Source organism: Electrona antarctica (assembly GCF_951216825.1).
Source record: "Electrona antarctica genome assembly, chromosome: 5".
NCBI classification, from domain to species: domain Eukaryota; kingdom Metazoa; phylum Chordata; class Actinopteri; order Myctophiformes; family Myctophidae; genus Electrona; species Electrona antarctica.
This window is the reverse complement of record NC_136810.1, coordinates 21,763,922-21,786,409: the sequence shown is the minus strand read 5'-3', so window position 1 is coordinate 21,786,409 and position 22,488 is coordinate 21,763,922. Positions and strand designations below refer to the sequence as shown.

Genomic DNA, 22,488 nt, shown 5'->3' with positions numbered 1-22,488 from the left:
AATTCAAAGTGTACTTGTTGAGTAAAAGTACAAAAGTGTTGCCACTTGCCATGCATCAAAATGTACAGTACTTAAAGTACCAAAAGTACAGAATGTCACATTTCAAGTTTTAAAATAGTTTCAAAATAGCAGATCTACAAGCTGGCTATTTTCAAATGGCCAAAATGTACACAGGTCTGAAGTGGTTAATGCATGGTTTGTAAATTGTAATAATAATACAAATCTACAAAGTAAAGTAACTAAAGTTTTCAAATAAATGCAGTGGATTAAAAGTACAATATTTGTCTCTGATATGTAGTGGAGTAGAAGTAAAAGTACTGGAAATCATGGAAATATACTCAAGTAAAGTACAAATAACACAATATTGAACTTAAGTAGTACTTAAGTAAATGTTACTTTCCACTGCGTAAAATGAATGTAACTTATTGTGGCATATTTAAAACACACCTTTCTTTTATTTTTTAAGGGGCGCTAGCCCCTCCTATACAGCTTTTGTCATTGCCATTGACAATGAAAGGAGAAATTAAGGTCAAATGTCCGCCAAATATGACGTAAATTTGTGGCAACAGGCATTCTGAGTGGCCAGTATGAGATGATCCATGATGATGATACGACCGGGGTGGGCAACTTTGCCACTATTTCACACACTCACTCCAGAGGGCAACGTTGCATATTACTGTCGTAGCAAAAATAGCCGATCTACAAGCTCAAAACGTGTTTTGAGCTTGTAGATCAGCTATTTTTGCTATATTTGAATTGAAATCCTGACATTTCTTTTGCTGTGTTTGAATTGGAATCCTGAAAAGTAACATTCTTATTTTATTTCAAATGCATTTTTACTTATGTTAACTTTATGAACTTAAATACAAATGCATTGGACATAAAAAAAGACAATAAAACATTTAAATACTAGTCATTCAGCTACTAATATAGTCATAGACTGAAGTAATTAAAGCGGGTCATGTTTGGAATTGTGACAGCTGAAATCAATAGTATATCAGTGTTAACCTGAGGGCCACGTTAAGTGAAGGTGAGGGCCGCATGTGGCCCCCGGGCCGCCAGTTGCCCATGCATGATGTACGATGATAAGAGCGCCCCTCACTTCACATCACACGGCTTGGGTTGTTTTATATCGTTAGCAACAGTGTTGCTATATGATGATTCAACTGTAATAAACAGACAGCTTATCAGACGTGAGAACATGAGCGTACAGTACATCATCACATGGTTTCTATCAACAGAACGCCTCGTAGCAACACTGATGTCCATCAGTGTGTCTCGAGAGAGACGACTGCACGTTGTGTCCACGTTCTCACGTCCAGCCTCACCGCTTTCTCCTGGACATTCAAGTCTGATATTTTCTGCAACAAGGTTATAATAGTTGTGTATGTTTCAGTTTTAGTTTAGTTTTGAATATGATTTTCTAATTCCTAATTGAGTTATTTTTTTAAAGCAGCAGGTTTGCTAGTTTTAATTAATTTACATTTTTTGTTTCAAAGCTTAGTTTTTGGTTTAGTTTCTATTAGTTTTAGTGTTTTTTTTCATTCGTACTTTGGTGTGTCAGGTGCAGGATTCAAAAAGGTCAGTAAGTAGGCCTATTGTGTAATAAAAACTTAACAAAACATACCATTTAAAAAAAGAAATCTATATATTTATATTCAGTTACTGTTGGTAACGAGAAAAGACTAAAACTAAGGCAAATTTGTCTATGATTTCAGTTCGATTTAGTTAGTTTAGTAAACACACAATACAGTTTCAGATCAGTTAGTTATCACTTTTGAATTAGTTTTTATTTAGTTCAGTTAACTTTTTTTTTCTTTTTCATTATTGTGTTAGCTTTAAGTTAAGTGTAACCTTGCTTCAGCGATATCTGCGTGTCGTGTCCACATTTGCACGTTCAGTCTAAAACTGCTTTCTCCTGAACATTCTAGAACAATCTGATATGTTCTGCACAGACAGGACGAGGATAATGTCCGCTGACAGAGTCCATCTCCTGGTGGTTTTGTGCTTGTGGATGATGCAAGGTGAGTACTTCACGCTGCTGGATCCATGGTGTATTTTGTATTTACTGTAGGCCTATACTGTACTATAAAGACATGTATGTGTACAGCATGCTGGAAACTAAACTAATCCCATCGTCCCTGTTCCGGGCATGTCATAATAGGCGAGCGTTTGCAGAAAGTAGCCGCTATTGTCGCCGTGTTGTGGCCTTGTAGATCGGCTGTTTTGGGGCAAAGATATTTGGTTTACAGGGGGGGGGGGGGGGGCTATATATATTGAAGTATATTGAAATATAGGTTTCCTCAAAAAACTTAAATAAGAAAATAAGAAAATAAGAAAAAATATCTTAAATTTTATGAATAGGGAAAATAGCAGATCTACAAGGTAATCAATGCTGATTTTAATTTTTTCCTATATTTTTGTACGTGTGGGTCCCTGCAGTCCCTTCCTATGGAGTAGAGTCGAACGTACAATATTTCTGTTTATTATTTCATCAGCTTGCAAAAATAAATAAATAAATGCCCTACACTCCTGTGCACCGGTTTAACCCCCGCATGGCTCATTGTAAATTGATTTTTGATCGATCGTTTTCCAGGCGGGGTTGCAGAGCTGTCTCTGCCGGGTCTTCCGGCGACGGTGAGCCTGCCGGAGAACAGTCCTGCTGGGACTCCGGTCCACGCGTTCCGCGTCACCGCGCTGACCCCGGGCGTCTCCTTGGAAACGGGCTTCCCTGCCATCCTCAACCCTGACCCGCTGACCACCGCCTTCACCGTGTCCATGAGCAATGGCTCACATGCTCTGGTGAGCACCCCGTTTGGTGGGGGGGAAGTACCCACATTTACGTAACCCTAGAACACATGGGTGATTTTCACACAGAGAATTATATTTTTGATAGAGTGATAGAGAAAATATACACCCACAATGGACTTTTCTTTTTTTTCTTCACTGGACATGTCCCAGGAATGGGTGGACCAAAGGAGAAGTTCTCAGCTTTTTTAGGAATAAAAACAACTCCAAGGAACAGAAATGTCCCTATGTCCCAACCTATGTCCCTATGTCCAAACCTATGTCCCTATGTCACTATGTTTAGAGCAGGGCTGGACTGGGACAAAAATTTGGCCCGGTCATTTTCACGTGAATTTGGCCCAGACCGGCCCACCACAACCAGCACGCAGATAGCAGAAACGCTACCGCCCGCTCCGTCAAAGGCACACACAAACAAACAAGCCCTAATACCAATACTTTTACAGAACAACATAAATGATACAAACCAACAGACAACTACACAACCCTTTGTAGAGGGTTTATTTGTCACTCACTGATACAGGTACAGTGAAATTATCATGATGGCACTGGCAGAATGACAGCACGCCCGGACCTTTCCTGGTGGCCTGCCGCCATTGGCCTGCCTGCCTGTAAAAATAAATAAATAAATATATATATATATATATATATATATATATATATATATATATATATATATATATATCATGGCGGCCGCGGCCGCGGCCCACCGGGAATATGCCCGGTACGTCCTGTGGCCAGTCCAGCCCTGGTTTAGAGTACCAGTAGGGGCAAAAGTGGCGCTGAGGCTGAGAGAGAGAGGGAGAGGGGGGGGGGAGGGGGAGAGAGAGAGAGAGGGAGAGGTGTCTGCTAAATGCTAATTCCCCCACACAGTAACTGTCATTTCTCGACAGTTTCGGACGTGGGGCGGCTCGCCGGAACCGGGCTGGCACCATGGGCTCGTTCCTGTGGGTCTGGAAGTTCCGGGGACCCACCGGGGACCCCCACACAGAGTTGCACCACTCAGTTCACACGGGTGTGATTTTTTTAAATAATATGCATGTTTTTCCACCAATTTTGCCCCCCTGTAATAGGTCCTCCCATGATATATATATTTTTCATGATGGAATATTAAAGAAGAGTACCTCAAGTTGCCATGTATTGCTGTACTTAAATACATTTTGATGAGAAATACTTTTATGGAATATTTTACATTGGGTAAAATGTTTTGTTCCAGAGACGCCCAGAAGAGAAGATTTGTTAGATTTTTTTTTTAAAGTAGGTGTACAAGCTCGCAGCATGGCACGAACCTTGATCTGCTATTTTTGAGTATAAAAAGACGCTTGTTGATGCGTTTCTTTGTGTGGCTGACTGTATAGGTGTCAGTGACGGGAACCTCAGAGCTGGACTTTGAGTCCCTCCCAAACCGCTATGTCCTCCACATGGTGGCGCTGGACAGCGTAGGGGACAGCGTCATGGAGACCCTGACCGTCGTCCTGCGAGACGAAGACGAACCGCCCGCCTTTCACCATGAAGGTTCTGTACTCACTAAACCTTTCACCATGAAGGTTCTCTACTTACTAAACCTTTCACCATGAAGGTTCTCTACTCACTAAACCTTTCACCATGAAGGTTCTCTACTTACTAAACCTTTCACCATGAAGGCTCTCTACTTACTAAACCTTTCACCATGAAGGTTCTCTACTTACTAAACCTTTCACCATGAAGGTTCTCTACTCACTAAACCTTTCACCATGAAGGTTCTCTACTCACTAAACCTTTCACCATGAAGGTTCTCTACTCACTAAACCTTTCACCATGAAGGTTCTCTACTTACTAAACCTTTCACCATGAAGGTTCTCTACTTACTAAACCTTTCACCATGAAGGTGCTCTACTTACTAAACCTTTCAACATGAAGGTTCTCTACTTACTAAACCTTTCACCATGAAGGTTCTGTACTCACTAAACCTTTCACCATGAAGGTTCTCTACTTACTAAACCTTTCACCATGAAGGTTCTCTACTTACTAAACCTTTCACCATGAAGGTTCTCTACTTACTAAACCTTTCACCATGAAGGTTCTCTACTTACTAAACCTTTCACCATGGTTCTGTACTCACTAAACCTTTCACCATGAAGTTCTACTCACTAAACCTTTCACCATGAAGGTTCTATACTCACTAAACCTTTCACCATGAAGGTTCTCTACTTACTAAACCTTTCACCATGAAGGTTCTCTGAAGGATCTCACGTCATTTATGACGTGAGATCTACTTTCAAAATGACCAGCTCAACAAGATCTACCCACTGAAAAAATAAGTGTACCATTGCAGAAAATATGACAGGCAGTTTTTGCTGTCAAAATATGTCCTCCCCGTATTTAACTTAAACGCCCAATGCATTCTCAATGGCAATAGCACAAACTTTGGCATGCTACTAGTCCTACATACTTACACCTATAGAAACCCCATTCAAACCTATTTAGGTTCATCTTACGGTGGACATGTTTGGCTGAAATGGAATCTTTGAAATGTTTCATAGTTTTAGAAATATAGTGCTTTCAAATTTGATACATTTATAATGGGGCTCAATGGCAGCTCTATGGCACGTAAAAAATCACTTTCACCTAGAAACTCCATTCACACATTTTATAATTCAGCTTACTGTGAAGACAAATGCTGGAACTTTTTACTTTGAAATGATTTGTAGTTTCTGAGTTATTTAACTTAAACGCCCAATGCATTCTCAATGGCAATAGCACAAACTTTGGCATGCTACTAGTCCTACAATGTAGGACTTTCCCTGGACCTTCTAGCCACTAGAAGGTCCAGGGAAAGGCCTACATACTCTCCAAGAGTTGGGAAAGAACATATCAAGAGAGTGGAGTGGTAGGCCCTTGGATTGACCAGTGGATGCAATGTACCCCACTTTGAGGTGTCACGTCTTAGGCCTAGATTTAGGGTAGGATTGAACCAGTCGCACTGTAGCCATACAAAGGCCTAGGGTTCCCAGATTGTAAAATGTTGTTCCTCCATCTTGGGAGAGTATGTAGGCCTTTCACTGGACCTCCTAGCCACTAAGATGACCACAGGCCCACCACTTAAAGACCACATGTTAGGGTGCCCAAATCTGAAGTTAGGTGGTCAAATTACCTGAAACTGAAGCAATTCAGTAAAGGTCAACGCTTCCTCATGGGGTCATTTTAGGGCCTAGGACCTCCAGTAAAGGGTAAAATACTCTTCTCGGTTGTGGGAACAACATATCCAATGATGAGGACCCCAGGCCCAAAGATGTCCCCCTGGCAACTGTTTCAACTTTGGGTCAGCCTACATGTAAAAGTGCCCAAAGTTGAAAGAAGGTTGTCAAATGAACTGAAACTGAAGCAATGGTGTAATTATGCCCAAATCTGAAGTTAGGTGGTCAAATGAACTGAAACTGAAGCAATTCAGTAAAGGTCAACGCTTCCTCATGGGGTCATTTTAGGGCCTATGACCTCCAGTAAAGGGTAAAATACTCTTCTTGGTTGTGGGAACAACATATCCAACGATGAGGACCCCATGCCCAAAGATGTCCCCCTTGCAACTGTTTCAACTTTGGTTCAGCCTACATGTAAAAGTGCCCAAAGTTGAAGGGCAGAGCTTCAACTTCAGCTACCCAGTACCCAAGGTTGAAGCCCTTCAACTTTGGGCAGATCTACAAGCTCATGCACCGAGTGCCACGCTACGAGCTTGTAGATCTGCTATTTTCCAGTGGGGTACATTTAATCACTGGTCCTGGGTCAATCCAAGGGCCTACCACTCCACTCTCTTGATATGTTGTTCCCCAACTCTTGGATAGTATTTAGGCCTTTTACTGGAGGTCCCAGTCCCTAAAATGACCCCAGGAGGAAGTGTTGACCTTTACTGAATTGCTTCAGTTTGAGTTCATTTGAGCACCTAAATTCAGATTTGGGCACCGTAGCATGTGGTTTTTAAGTGGTGGGCCTCAGGTCATCCTAGGGGCTAGATTAGGGTGTCTAGGAGCGGCTGGTGGTTCACTGTGTCAAATGCTGCCGATAGGTCTTAAAGAATCAGGACGGCAGCCTGGGCAGCATGTAATGCTTCTGTGACTGCGAGGAGTGCAGTTTCCGTGGAGTGGGCCTTCTTGAATCCTGACTGGTTGGGATCCAGCAGGTTGTTCTGTGAGAGATGGAGAGAGAGCTGCATGGTTAGAGACAACACGTTCAAGGGTTTTGGAAAGAAAGGAAAGGAGTGATACCGGTCTGTAGTTCTTGACATCTGAGGGGAGTTGAACCTTTCACCATGAAGGTTCTATACTCACTAAACCTTTCACCATAATATGAAAAAAACAACACTCTATAGCAATGATTACTATCGCACTATAGAGCTGTTTAACACTGTTACTGAACAAACACTCTTATATACTGCATGTGGCATGTGCATCTGTGTAGTAGGTCACAGTGGCCATGCAGTGGCCAATACATTTCGTATGTATTTTTCTTACAGAGACAACACTGTACATAGTAGAGAAATCTGCCCCAGGAAACCTCTACTGCCCCACTGTGTCTGACCCGGAGGACAAGCCGCTGACTGTAAGACTGACCTTTCATCACATAATGCATTCCATTTGTCCGTTCCAAAATGTTGTGTTATAGTGTGTACGTGCGTGCGTGTCTGTGTGCCCGTGTGTGTGTGTGTTTGCGTGAGTATACATGCGTGCATGTATGTGTTTTTTACAGTTCAGCCTGTCCCCTCCCACTCCTGGCTTTGACATTGACCCAGCATCAGGAGTCATTTTCACCACCAAGCAGTTTGACTTCGAGACAGACCCCACCAGGTAATATACACAGTTTGACTACCAGTCAGACCCCACCAGGTAAACTAGACACGGTCTGTCATCTGACGGGGATTAGGGTCTGTGGTTACATGCGTTTGTGGGCGTCCGTGACGCCCACAAAACGGCTGCATTCGACACGATTGATCATTCAATTTTAATACAGCGTCTGGAGCACTGGATAGGCTTGTCTGGTATGGCCCTGTCCTGGTTTTCCTCCTACCTATCAAACAGAAGTTATTTTGTCAATCTAGCTGAGTTTGACTCCGACAAACACGACATCGGTTCTGGTATTCCTCAGGGCTCGATTCTTGGTCCTCTGTTATTCTCCCTGTACATACTGCCATTGGGAGAACTTATTACCAATCACGGAGTCAATTTTCATTTCTATGCTGATGATACCCAACTATATCTTTCTGTAGCTCCAGATGATCCCTGTGCCTTAGACCCGGTGTTGACCTGTCTGTCTAGCATCAAATGCTGGATGAGTGAGAACTTTCTCAAGCTAAATGAGGATAAGACAGACGTTCTCATAATCGGTTCTAGTGAGCAGAAATAATCAATAATAAGCAGACTTGGCAACCTGACTGTAGAAAGTAACAGTACAGTAAAGAACTTGGGGGTCATTATTGATTCTGAATTGAATTTTAATTCACACATTAGTCATGTTACCAAGATTGCTTTTTTTCACCTTAGAAATATTGCACGAATCAGAGCCTATTTGTCATTGGACGATGCAAAAACGCTAATCCACGCCTTTGTTTTTTCTCGGCTTGATTACTGCAATGCACTTTTTTCTGGACTGCCTAAGAAAACAACTGACAGATTACAACTTGTCCAAAATGCAGCAGCCAGAGTTTTAACTAGAACTAAGATGAGAGAACATAATTATTACTCCAGTTTTGGCTTCACTGCACTGGCTTCCGGTTGTTTTTAGGATTGATTTTAAAATTATTTTACTTGTTTATAAAGCTCTCAATGGTCTCGCACCTTCCTACCTACATGACTGCCTGCCTAAATATGTCCCAAACCGCCCCTAAGGTCTTCCACTGCTGGCCTGCTCGCTTTGCCTAAAAAAATGGCAACTAAAAAATATGGGGAAGCAGCGTTTTGCTTCTACGGACCGACGGCGTGGAACAAACTCCCACTGTATCTTCGACAGGCAGCCTCTGTAGATATTTTTAAAGCGCAGCTCAAGACCCACTTCTACTGTTGCTTTTAATTGATATTTTAATTTTTTTTGTTATTCATGTCCTCACTGTATTGCATTACTGCTCTTGTTTTTTTAATGTTTATGCCTTGCTTTTCTTTTTTTTCTCCATTGCTCTGTAAAGCACTTTGAGCTGCATTTCATGTCATGAAAGGTGCTATACAAATAAAGTTATTATTATTATTATTATTATGAAACAAGATTGATAATAATGCTCTCTGATCCACAGTTACATAATTGCGAACGCCAGTGATTGCGAACGCCAGTGAGCCTTTACTATGTAACCCAGCAGAACATGTCTGTCTGTCTGTGTGTGTCAGTCTGTAACACCACCCGCCCGCCACCAGAGGGCGCAGCTGTATCACACACAAAAAACACACACGTGCACAAACGCGCACGCGCACAAACGCATGCACGCACACACGCACGCACGCACACACACACACAGTAGAAAACTTTTTTTTTAAAGTGTACGTGTGTGTGTGTCAGACTGCCACAACAGCTGCGTTCGTTTCCCGCGTTCAAGCGTCTTACTTGTAAACATCAGTATAAATGATGGAACCCGGCCGGGCCACTCTGTATGGAACATTATGTCTGTCTGTCTGTCTGTCTGTCTGTCTGTCTGTCTCACAGCTACATATTGAACATCGGCGTGAGTGATAGAACTCACACCGTGTGGAGAATGCTGACCGTCCACATCCTGAACAGGCACGACAACAAGCCTACCTTCTTAAAGTGAGTGAGTGGGAGAGGTGGTGGGGCCGAGAAAGGCCCTTAAGCGTTATTCATAGTCTAATATTTTCGGTGGTGAGGAGACCACCGAACTACAACATGACGTCACGGAGCCGCGGTGAAGAGCAAACCACCGCTCTCCCCTGCAGCCCTTCTCTCTGTTTTTACTCAGCACCGCTCCCCGTTATTACAGCGCCGGTGGTCACCTCACCACCGGAGCGGTGGTCACCTCACCACCGAAAATCCAGACTATGAACAGGCCTTTATTGTTTGAGAATTGAGATAATCACGATATTTTTCATAATCGTCTATCATTTCCACATTGAAAAAAAATAATCTAACATTTGATCAAAAGTAGCATAAATTGCAGATCTATCTGCTTGTAGATCAGTTATTTCTGCTATATTGCAAATGTTTTGGAAAGAAAATACATATTAAAAATTATTAAATGTGTCAGCGATTTCTTTGTATATTTCAGGTATTTGTCATATCTGCCCCGTGCAAATTGTAACGCTCCAATGTCCAATGCCAACAAAACACAATTAAATTACAATTACACGCATCACAATTAATCGTCAACTTTGTATTCGTGACAGCTCTATCGACAAGCAGCTTAATTGGTTGAAGTCACCTATATTTTTGTAGCACAAGTTTCTTAAAAACTACAGGAGTTATATTATGATCCAAAGCACTTGTCCAGTCAAGAAAAAAAAACAATGACAGCAAGATCTTACTTGCTGTGTGTACTGTGTCTGTGTGTGTGTGTGTGTGTGTGTGTGTGTGTGTGTGTGTGTGTGTGTGTGTGTGTGTGTGTGTGTGTGTGTGTGTGTGTGTGTGTGTGCGCGCATGCGCGTGCACGTGCACGTGTGCGTGCGTGTGCATGTTGTGCAGTGAGATCACCTCGTTCACCCTGCCTGAGGAGTTGACTCCGGGGTTCATCGTGGCGAACATCACGGCTGTGGTTTCTGATCTGGAGGACGGTTACATCACGTACACCATCACTGATAACGAGTACATGTCTATAGACACATGTGAGTCTGAACTGTTCACTATTACTGATAATAACTAGCTGTCTATAGACACATGTGAGTCTGAACTGTTCACTATCTGTCTATAGACACATGTGAGTGAACTGTTCACTATGATAACTAGCACTATAACTTATTGAGTGACACTATCGTGTGTGTGTGTGTGTGTGTGTGTGTGTGTGTGTGTGTGTGTGTGTGTGTGTGTGTGTGTGTGTGTGTGTGTGTGTGTTCACTATAACTAGCATGTCTATAGACACATGCAAGTCTGAACTGTTCACACTATAACTAGCAGTCTATAGACACATGCAAGTCTGAACTGTTCACTATAACAAGCTGACTATAGACACATGTGAGTCTGAACTGTTCACTATAACTGATAACTAGAAAAAGTGCCCCTCGGAGCACAGGTCTCCATCAGGGCAGGTCAGGTTGTGGCCTCCTGGTGGCGCTATAATAGGCCAATGTGAAAAGGGTGACATTTCTTCTTACGACTTGGATGGCAATTGGATGATTTGACGAGGCATATTGTTCCAAAAATGTGTTTTGCAAAAACCCACCTGTTGGTGGCGCTATGACAGGTGGGAAAATTGTGGGATATATTCCTCATCCTGGTAGGAAAGTCCGTGAAAGATTTCACGTAAATTGTTCAAAACGGGCCAATCCTGCAAACTTTGATAGTCAATGTTAGCCAATTAGGATGGAATCTGAAATTTCTGACAGATCCGTCTTGAACACATGACTATAGAGATAGTGTGTAACGATTTTTGGACAGAATCTGGAGGAGTAATATCAAAAAATGTGTTTTTCAAAAGTCGGCCTCCTGGTGGCGCTATAACAGGCCGGTGGCCTGGTGGAGACAATAACTAGCATGTCTATAGACACATGTGAGTCTGAACTGTTCACTATAACTGATAATAACTAGCATGTCTATAGACACATGTGAGTGAACTGTTCACTATGATAACTAGCAGTCAATAGACACATGCAAGTCTGAACTGTTCACTATAACTAGCAGTCAATAATAATAATAATAATAATAATAATAATAAAACTTTATTTGTATAGCACCTTTCATGACATGAAATGCAGCTCAAAGTGCTTTACACAAAAAAGAAAAGAAAGGCAGGGCATAAACAATACAGTGAGGACATGAATAACATTTTTTTAAAAAGACAAATAAATCAATTAAAAGCAAGGGTGTAAAAGTGGGTCTTGAGCTGAGCTTTAAAAATGTCTACAGAGGCTGCCTGTCGAAGGTACAGTGGGAGTTTGTTCCACGCCGTCGGCCCGTAGAAGCAAAAAGCTGCTTCCCCGTATTTTTTAGTTGCCATTTTTTTAGGCAAAGCGAGCAGGCCAGCAGTGGAAGACCTTAGGGGCGGTTTGGGACATATTTCGGCAGGCAGTCATGTAGGTAGGAAGGTGCGAGACCATTGAGAGCTTTATAAACAAGTAAAATAATTTTAAAATCAATCCTAAAAACAACCGGAAGCCAGTGCAATGAGGCCAAGACTGGAGTAATATGTTCTCTCATCTTAGTTCTAGTTAAGACTCTGGCTGCTGCATTTTGGACAAGTTGTAATCTGTCAGTTGATTTCTTAGGCAATCCAGAAAAAAGTGCATTGCAGTAATCAAGCCGAGAAAAAACAAAGGCGTGGATTAGCGTTTTTGCATCGTCCAGTGACAAATAGGCTCTGATTCGTGCAATATTTCTAAGATGAAAAAAGGCAATCTTGGTAACATGATTAATGTGTGAATTAAAATTCAGTTCAGAATCAATAGTGATCCCCAAGTTCTTTACTGTACTGTTACTTTCTACAGTCAGGTTGCCAAGTCTGCTTTTTATCGATTCTTTCTGCTCACTAGAACCGATTATGAGAACTTCTGTCTTATCCTCATTTAGCTTGAGAAAGTTCTCACTCATCCAGCATTTAATGCTAGACAGACAGGTCAACAGCGGGTCTAAGGCACAGAGATCTTCTGGAGCTACAGAAAGATATAGTTGGGTATCATCAGCATAGAAATGAAAATTGACTCCGTGATTGGTAATGAGTTCTCCCAATGGCAGTATGTACAGGGAGAATAACAGAGGACCAAGAATCGAGCCCTGTGGAATACCAGAACCGATGTTGTGTTTGTCTGAGTCAAACTCAGCTAGATTGACAAAATAGCTTCTGTTTGTTAGGTAGGAGGAAAACCAGGACAGGGCCGTGCCAGACAGGCCTACCCAGTGCTCCAGACGCTGTATTAAAATTGAATGGTCAATCGTGTCAAATGCAGCCGTTAGATCTAGAAGTAAAAGAACGGAAACATGTTTCTTGTCAGCAGACACCCTACGATCATTCATTACTTTTACAAGTGCTGTTTCTGTGCTGTGGCCTTTCCTAAAGCCAGATTGGAATTTGTTATGCACATTGTTGTTCTGTAGAAACACATCCAATTGATGAAAGATGCATTTTTCTAAAACCTTGCCCAGAAAGGGCAGATTAGAAATGGGTCGGTAGTTACCCAGCACAGAGGGATCAAGATTGTGTTTCTTGAGTAAGGGCCTAACTACAGCCGTCTTCAGTGAGTCTGGAAAGACGCCTGATTGTAGAGAGCTGTTTACAATTTTTAGGATATCTCCAATCACACTGTCTAAAACCTCTTTGAGAAAGGTGGTGGGAATTGTGTCCAATGAACAGGAGGATGATGTCATCTGAGATATGGTTTTTCGGAGTTCGTCTTCATCAATTGTACAGAAAGACAATATGCTCCCCCTGGAGAGATCAACCCTGGCACCATTAGCTGCTGTTTGAGGGCTTGAGCTAGCAGCAGCACCATTCATAATATCAGCTCTAATGTTACAAATTTTGTTATCAAAAAAGCATGCAAACTCATTACACTTAGCTTTAGAAGCCGGGAACGACAACGTTCAATGGTAGAGAATAAGACTCTGGCATTTTTCTTGTTCTCATTAATAATGCCAGAGAAATAAGCCTGCCTTGCCAGACGCAGGGCTTTGTTATAGGCGACTGTTGACTTTTTAAGAATCTCTAGGTGGATGGTGAGTTTGTTTTTTCTCCAAGCTCGCTCAGCTCTACGACAATCTTGCTTCAGTGAACGTGTATGCTCATTTATCCAGGGTGTTACTCTGGTGTTCTGTTTCTTTTTAGTTTTCATAGGAGCCACTATGTCAAGAGCTGACTCTAGTTTAAGATTAAACATTTGGACCATATCATTCACTGGGGGAGTATCGGATAGGGGGGGGCCCAGATGACGAGAGAACTCGTTGGCTGCAGATGAGCTAAAAAAAACGCTTTTTTATAGTATATTCAGTGATGCTTTTCTCTAGATCAGAGACAGTCATATTAAAACACAGCAAATAGTGGTCTGATAGCTCAGGCATTTCAATAGTCCTTTCAACAGTGATGTTCAGACCTCTAGAAATCACCAGGTCCAGAGTGTGCCCCTGTTTATGTGTAGGCCCAACAACATGTTGGATGAACTCAAAGGAGTGCAATAACTCTAAGAAACCCAGAGCCACCGCATTTGAAGCATCGTCCAGGTGTAGATTAAGATCACCTGAGATAAGAGTTCTGTCATAGTTAGTGGAACAGATAGATAAAAGTTCTGATATTTCTGTTAGAAATACAGCTTTGCTGCACTTAGGTGGACGATAAATGCTGATCATTGGGATAGAGGACTGACCCTGCAGTATTGTGGCCTGGTATTCAAAGGATGAAAAGCTGCCGAGAGTCAGAGCCTTGAATTTTAAAGTGTCTGAAAAAATGATTGCCAGTCCACCTCCTTTCTTAGCCTCGCGAACAGAGTGGATGAAACTGTAGTTTGCGGGACAGGCTGGCGCTAGGAGAACAGCTCCATCCGAGCCAAGCCATGTCTCTGTTAGAAAGATAATATCTAGCTTCTCTTTACATATTATATCATTTACAGAAGAGGACTTATTTGTTAATGACCTGATGTTAAACAAGGCAAGGTTTAGCTTGTTATCAGATTTTTGGGGACTGTGATGCCTGTGAGGTACATTAACCAAGCAGCATTCTCTCTTCAGGCTACTCCTTGTCTTGGACAATCTATTTGAAATAACAGTGGAAATGTTGTGAACCTCAACCTGTACGGTGATTGAAACACCAGGCTTTCTAGAAGCAAGGGGTCCATACATGTTTGTTGCTACGCATAATGGACCCTGTTCATATCAGTGATCAAATGTATTTTCTAGGCTATATGGGCGTGGCATATAGCGTGGGATTAACTCTGGCCATGGTACCTCTCCCTGTGGCCATGGTACCTGTCGCATTTTGGGCTGTTGGGCTGGCCGTATGGTAAGGGGGGTCAGAGTGAATTTGAGGAGATGTATTGGTGAAGGAGTTTGAAATTCCTCCATTCGACTGTCATTGATGGACCTCTCTGCGGCCTCAGTATCCTCTCCACCAGTGGACCCTGTGACTTCACGCTCTGTGAGTTTATCTCCACCAGGGGGCGCTGTGACTCCACGCTCTGTGAGTTTTCCTCCACCAGGGGGTGCTGTGACTTCACGCTCTGTGAGTTTTTCTCCACCAGGGGGCGCTGTGACTCCACGCTCTGTGCGTTTTTCTCCACCAGGGGGCGCTGTGACTTCACGCCCTGTGAGTTTTTCTCCACCAGGGGGCGCTGTGACTTCACACCCTGTGCGTTTTTCTCCGCCAGGGGGCGCTGTGACTTCACGCCCTGTGAGTTTTTCTCCACCAGGGGGCGCTGTGACTTCACGCTCTGTGCGTTTTTCTCCACCAGGGGGCGCTGTGACTTCATAGTCATAGCACATAGTCACTTCATAGGGGGTGAGTTTTTCAGGGGGCCATGCATCATCGGGGGTGACTTCATAGGGGGCGACTTCATAGGGGGTGAGTTTTTCAGGGGGCCATGCATCACCAGGGGACCATGCATCACGCTCTATGTAGTCACAGCAGATGCAGATATACCAGGGGGGGATGCACTTCCTCTTCTCCATCATAGACACATGCAAGTCTGAACTGTTCACTATGATTGTCACTGGGCAGTGTTGAACAATAGCAAAAAAAAAAGATACTGAAAGAATCTCCAGACAGTCCTTGGATGCAGAGATGAAGTGGTTATTTTTAGTCCCCTTTTCACACAGACGACCAGTGATCAAAATGGAAAATAGAACAAAAGTATTTACAACACTAACTGGTCAGCATGCGGCCGTCGGTCTTCTCACCTAGCCTCGGTCCCAGTCTTAATCATCTGCAAAGAGAGAAAAGCCTGGTCACAACCTAAGGCAGAGACATCGGTGGAAGTATCGGTCCGGAACATCTGACAAATGTATTTCCCCGGATACGATATTATTCCGTCCAATCACAACACTTGTTTCATTCACGGAGAATGTAAACTAACTGATTTGTAAAGCATCCACGTCATTTCCTTGAGCGGTACTTCCCCCAAAATCCGACAACTTCCACCTCAACAGTCCTACCTTGACTGCCAGGCAGTGGCACGTCTCCCTACTTTTATAGGCCAAGCCCCTCCCCACTAGACCATACCAAAACTGAATTGATTCCACAATTTACCAGTTACTTTCCAAATGTCCAGAGAGACATTACAATTCATGTATCACATTTTGTACACACAGTGTCGCATATTAATCAACAAAATACCCACATAATAATATGAACATAATAATTAGAGTACTGAATTTCCCTACTTTAAACAAACTAATGTTGGTATGCTCCCTACACTGGAGTAATCATAATCAATCAATCATCAATCAAGCAACTCAAACAAGTTGAGTCAAACAAATATCATTCTCTGCAACATAAACAAGAATGCAAACTTCAACTCTGTTTGTTCAATTCAGTGTCAGTGGCAGGCTGAACTGCCACAATGATAACTACAGTAGCTGTCTATAGACAGTTAGACACATGAGTTTTTTTGTCCTTTCAGGGAATTTCAGCCCCCATGCCTCTCTAACACTCTCTGCCCGTCCGTGTTCCAGACAGCGGCGTCCTGTGGGTCTCGGGCAGGATGGACCGTGACAGCGGACCCCTCAGGGACCACCCCACCCTGGCGCTGACGGTGACGGCCACCCTGGGGGGCCACTCTGAGCCCCACCCCCTGACCAACACCCTGGCCCTGGAGGTCACCGTCACTGACCTCAACGACAACCCCCCCGCCTGTGTGCCTGCTGCCAGCAGGTTGTACTCATACACTATACTTAACACATTCCCCGCAGTTGACAAAGATCTACATCAAATCTTAATTTGGCGGTCTACCGCCGTTGACCTGGTTAGATCCGCGTCAAACGGTCCTTTATAGTGGTTCATGATAGCTCGCGCTCATAATGCTACATACATGAAGCATGAAGTAAACGGAAATATATACAGTAAGCAAGATCGATGGTCGCACGCATCCACTTTACGTTGTTGTAAACATAATAAATGCCTTTAATTAATGCTGGCAGAAGCAATATTACACAAGAGGGTGTGCCTTACAGTGAATTTTGGCACAACTTTAGTCAAGTTCCGAATTAGCAGCGCTGAAGTGAAGTCAATGCTCTGGGTTACTTTACATTTAAAGTTATTTAAACTAATGTTTTATTTTAGCGTTGTCTATTCAACAACACAACTTTCACTCTGAAATAGAAATATTGTACTTTTGTTTACATGTTTGTTTGTTTCCCTGCCAGGGAACAAACACCATTGGGTTTATGTTTGTTTGTGTCCATGTCAGGGTGGAGCTTCTGGAGACAGCGGAGGCAGGGTCTGTCGTCACCACGGTAACGTGTACAGACTACGACGTGGAGCTCAGCTTCACGCAGTACGAGCTGACCGGACTGTCCTGTCTCGACTGCAAGATGATCTTTGCCCTGGACCCAACCAAAACACCCAATCACATTGTGGTAAATCCATTGATCGTCTAATCTGGGATAGATTACTCCGGTGGTTCTCAAACTAAGGTTCCGTCAGACCCCCGTAGGTCCTTTGAGGTGTTCTAGCTCCTTTAGGAACCTCGTATACTACACTTTAGCTCTGAGAAGAGGTTCCATGTCAGTGGCGAAAACCCCTTTCTCAGTATAATTTCCAAAAAGTAAAGGCATTTCTGGTTAGCTACAGATGATAAATTTAGGACAGGCATGTAACATTTTTAGACAGGGGTGAATCAACCGTTTACAAAGCTTATGAAGTCAGCCAGTACCATGTTTTGTTTTCCCAATATCTACTGGAAATTCCATGAACCCAGAAATGGTGATTAATGTAAACTTTTATGATAGAAATGTTATCTATGGGCCTGATGGATGAAATTCAGCTTGGTTGCTAAAAGTTTGCAGTCAAAATTTCATTATTTAAATAGCATGTGACATATGGAACTATGGGGTTTTCAAGCATTAGTTTTGCACAAAAAACACTCCTTGCCCAAATGTGCTGACCTCATCACATTTGTGATGACGGTTACGGCTGTTTTCCTCCCAAGGAGTGTTTTTTGTGCAAAACTAATGCTTGGAATGGATTCAGAATCATGAAAACCCCCTAGTTTCATTTGTCACATACTACTTAAAAGAATGATGAAATTTGGACTTTTTTGCCTTATATAGGATGTTAATGGTATGGTCACATATTATGCAAATAACTCAAATTGCTCAAAGTGCAACTTTTAGCAACCAAGCTTAATCTCATCTGCTAAGCTATAGATGACATTTGAATCGTAAAAAGTTTACATTAAACAACATTTCTGGGTCTAACATGGGACCTATGGGGGCTTGCAGTAGACACATCAATATGGGGTCTCTGGCACAAAACTGTACTCCCCAACAAAGGTTTCAAATCAGCATTAACCCCTCCCTGTCCACCTCCTCCACAGCTGACCGCTGACCTGGACTTTGAGCTTGAAGACAACCTCCTGGACAAACGCGAATACAGACTGATGGTCAGCGCTCGGGACAAGAACCACACCTCTCTGACAGGTAAGAACCACACCTGTCACGATGCGACTCAGATGTAGGACCCAAAATGCAGAACAGACATGCAGGAGAGGTCAAATGCAGAGGGATTCAGGAATACATACAGGACAGGAAACAGGACAGGAAACACTACAGAAACCCATAACAACAACTTTTACTCAAGCAGGGAACATAAGGAACGTGTGCAGAACTGAGGGTTTAAGTAGACACAGGGATCACAATACACAGGTGAACAGGACTAACAATCAACACTGGGATTGGCTGGGAGACTAACAGGACACAGGTGGAGAAAACTAGTAATCACAAGGAGGTAAGACAAGACAGGCAAACACAACTAGGCAGAACAGGAAACACTAGGGCATCACTACATAATAAAAGTACACAGTACACAGATTTTAGTTCATGACAGTACAGTTTGTGACAACCTCTCTGACAGGTAAGAACCACACCTCTCTGACAGGTACACACATGTCTGTCTGTCTGTCTGTCTGTCTGTCTGTCTGTCTGTCTGTCTGTCTGTCTGTCTGTCTGTCTGTCTGTCTGTCGTCGCCTCTTCACAGGAAGTGCGTTTGTCTTTGTGACGGTGACCGCAGTGAACGAGTTCCGACCTGTCTTCAATGCTGCATCGTATTTCTTCAGCATTTCGGAGCTTCTCGACCGTACGTAAGATCTAAAGCCCTACCAGGTCGATGGAAGCAACTTAATAATTACTTAAGTTCTTAGTCATCAAAATGAAAAAATAAAAATTCAGGGCTTTAGTTGTTGTTGTTTTTTTACATTGTTTTATATCAACCCATCCATCCATCTTCAACCGCTTATCCGTAGTCGTGTCGCGGGGGCAACAGCTGCACTAGAGAGCTCCAGACTTCCCTCTCCAGAGCAACATTAATAACTTCATTCCATAAGAGCTCGCCCTACCTCCTTCATTCTGGGGGAGGCATTCCAAGGCTCGTTTGGAGATATAATCCCCCCCATCTGATCCTTGGTCTGCCCCTGCAGGGGTCTCCTCCCAGTGGGACGTGCATCGAGGACCTCCCTAGGGAGAGGCTCGGGAGGCATCGTAACCAGATGCCTAAGCTGGCTCCTTTCCAGGCGAAAGGGAGATGCCAGGCACCCGTCTGAGAAAACTAATTTTGTCCGCTTGTATCCGCGACCGTATTCTTTCGGTCATGACCCACACTTCATGACCATTTGTGAGAGTAGGAACGAAGATGGCTCTGTGTTATTATATTATCAATACAATTGTTGCTGCCTGTAAATCTTCACGTATCAGAATAACAACAACAACAACAAGTGTGTTTTTTGTCCAATCAGGAGGGGCTGTGATCGGGTCTGTGTCGGCCACAGACGACGACCTCCCTCCCACTCCCGTCACTTACACGCTGGTGTCTGCAGGGGGCGCCGGCGCAGCGTCCTCCAACATCTTCTTCGTGGACCCCGGGTGGGGGGTCATCAGCCTGCTGACCCGACCCGACTACGAGACCACCCGGTCCTACCGGCTGCTCATCAGGGCCTCGGATGGAGACCTGCGCAGACCGCTGTCTGCTACCGCTACGGTGAAACTCTGACACCCAGTGGTTCAATATGAACATAATATACAATTTATTTCAATTCAATTCAAAGGGCTTTATTGGCATGAGGCAACATACTTTTACACTGCCAAAGCAAAAAGGGGAACAATACGATCAAAACAAAACGTACCATGTACCAAGATCTCTTGATGCAGATAGTGCAGGAATTCATGCAAAGGTGGTTGTGTTCCATTTGATATCCCTCTCTGATTCAAACTCTCCTTGGGTGATTGTATGTGTGTCTGATGTCTTGGTACAGTGGACAGTATGTGTCTCTGATGTCTTGGTACAGTGTACAGTATGTGTCTCTGATGTCTTGGTACAGTGGACAGTATGTGTCTCTGATGTCTTGGTACAGTGGACAGTATGTGTCTTTGATGTCTTGGTACAGTGGACAGTATGTGTCTCTGATGTATTGGTACAGTGGACAGACAGTATGTGTCTCTGATGTCTTGGTACAGTGGACAGTATGTGTCTCCGGAGTTTTGGTACAGTGGACAGTACGTGTCTCTGATGTCTTGGTACAGTGGACAGTATGTGTCTCTGATGTATTGGTACAGTGGACAGTATGTGTCTCTGATGTATTGGTACGTATGTGTCTCTGATGTCTTGGTACAGTGTACAGTATGTGTCTCTGATGTCTTGGTACAGTGGGCAGTATGTGTCCCTGATGTCTTGGTACAGTGGACAGTATGTGTCTCTGATGTCTTGGTACAGTGGACAGTATGTGTCTTTGATGTCTTGGTACAGTGGACAGTATGTGTCTCTGATGTCTTGGTACAGTGGACAGTATGTGTCTCTGATGTATTGGTACAGTGGACAGTATGTGTCTCTGATGTATTGGTACAGTGGACAGTATGTGTCCCTGATGTCTTGGTACAGTGGACAGTATGTGTCCCTGATGTCTTGGTACAGTGGACAGTATGTGTCTCTGATGTCTTGGTACAGTGGACAGTATGTGTCTCTGATGTCTTGGTACAGTGCACAGTATGTGTCTCTGATGTCTTACTCTTGGTACAGTGCACAGTATGTGTCTCTAATGTCTTGGTACAGTGGACAGTATGTGTCTCTGATGTCTCTGTACAGTGGACAGTATGTGTGTCTGATGTCTTGGTACAGTGAGTGGACAGACAGTATGGGTCTCTGATGTCTTGGTACAGTGGACAGTATGTGTCTCTGATGTCTTGGTACAGTAGACAGTATGTGTCTCTGATGTCTTGGTACAGTGGACAGTATGTGTCTCTGATGTCTTGGTACAATGGACAGTATGTGTCTCTGATGTCTCTGTACAGTGGACAGTATGTGTGTCTGATGTCTTGGTACAGTGAGTGGACAGACAGTATGGGTCTCTGATGTCTTGGTGCAGTGGACAGTATGTGTCTCGGATGTTTTGGTTCAGTGGACAGTATGTGTCTCTGATGTCTTGGTACAGTGGACAGACAGTATGTGTCTCTGATGTCTTGGTACAGTGGACAGTATGTTTCTCTGATGTATTGGTACAGTGGACAGGCGGTTAGGAAATGTAGCTCAGTTTCCACTTCATTAAATGTGTGTGCAGTGGGTGCACAGTCTGTCTTCCCTCACATGCACAGACAGACCTCTACGTTGAAACAGTGACACCTAGTGGTTCATGATGAACATGACATACACACAGACCACCAGGCCTGCTAACTGGGGGCGACTGTGGCTCAGGAGGTAGAGCAGGTCATCCAATGATCCATGGGTTGGCGGTTCGAATCCCGGCTCCTCCTGTCTACATGTCGAAGTGTCCTTGGGCAAGACACTGAACCCAAAATTGCTCCCGATGTGCTGGTTGGTACCTTGCATGGCTTCCGCTGCAATCGGTGTATGAATGGGTGAATGTAATGCACAATCTATGTAAAGCGCCTTGGATAAAGGCGCTATATAAATGCACCATTTACCATTTGACCTTACTTCTGTTTTTCGCTTCAGGTTTCCATCAACATTACGGAGGCCAACGACGAGCCTCCGCTGTGCGGGCCCAACCGGACCACACTGATGGTCCCGAAAGGTCAGAGGTCAGGCTCCAATGTCCAGGGCTTCATGCTGTCCTGCACGGACAAGGACTCACCCCCCCAGTCCTTCATCTACACCATCTCCGGTAATGTCACCACCAAATATGGTCATCATGCATCTATATGCACACGCGCGCACGCGCGCGCGCACACACACACACACACACACACACACACACACACACACACACACACACACACACACACACACACACACACACACACACACACACACACACACACACACACACACACACCAGGGGAAACTAGTACAATAACTAGAAATGCACTCTGTCGAGCTGCCAACTTGTGCTTTGCACACAAGTCGGCCTACTTGTGCGCAA

The 22,488-nt window shown here is 43.7% G+C and overlaps 2 protein-coding genes across 2 annotated transcripts in view; both read left to right on the top strand.

Moving 5' to 3' along the window:
* Positions 1–22,488, top strand: part of LOC306923894 (extracellular calcium-sensing receptor-like) — a gene marked incomplete at both ends in the record, with an annotated part of 92,345 nt that overhangs the window by 21,113 nt on the left and 48,744 nt on the right. The window lies entirely within an intron of this gene.
* LOC306923188 (cadherin-related family member 3-like) overlaps positions 2,018–22,488 on the top strand; it is a gene marked incomplete at both ends in the record, with an annotated part of 32,866 nt that continues 12,395 nt past the window's right edge. The window contains 13 exons of the mRNA XM_079501216.1: positions 2,018–2,024; positions 2,597–2,802; positions 4,164–4,320; positions 7,292–7,377; positions 7,525–7,622; positions 9,463–9,564; positions 10,453–10,592; positions 16,576–16,774; positions 17,310–17,478; positions 18,438–18,540; positions 19,131–19,196; positions 19,852–20,093; positions 22,062–22,230. Coding sequence (XP_079357342.1) covers positions 2,018–2,024; positions 2,597–2,802; positions 4,164–4,320; positions 7,292–7,377; positions 7,525–7,622; positions 9,463–9,564; positions 10,453–10,592; positions 16,576–16,774; positions 17,310–17,478; positions 18,438–18,540; positions 19,131–19,196; positions 19,852–20,093; positions 22,062–22,230 — 1,744 coding nt within the window. The remainder of the gene's footprint in view (positions 2,025–2,596; positions 2,803–4,163; positions 4,321–7,291; positions 7,378–7,524; positions 7,623–9,462; positions 9,565–10,452; positions 10,593–16,575; positions 16,775–17,309; positions 17,479–18,437; positions 18,541–19,130; positions 19,197–19,851; positions 20,094–22,061; positions 22,231–22,488) is intronic.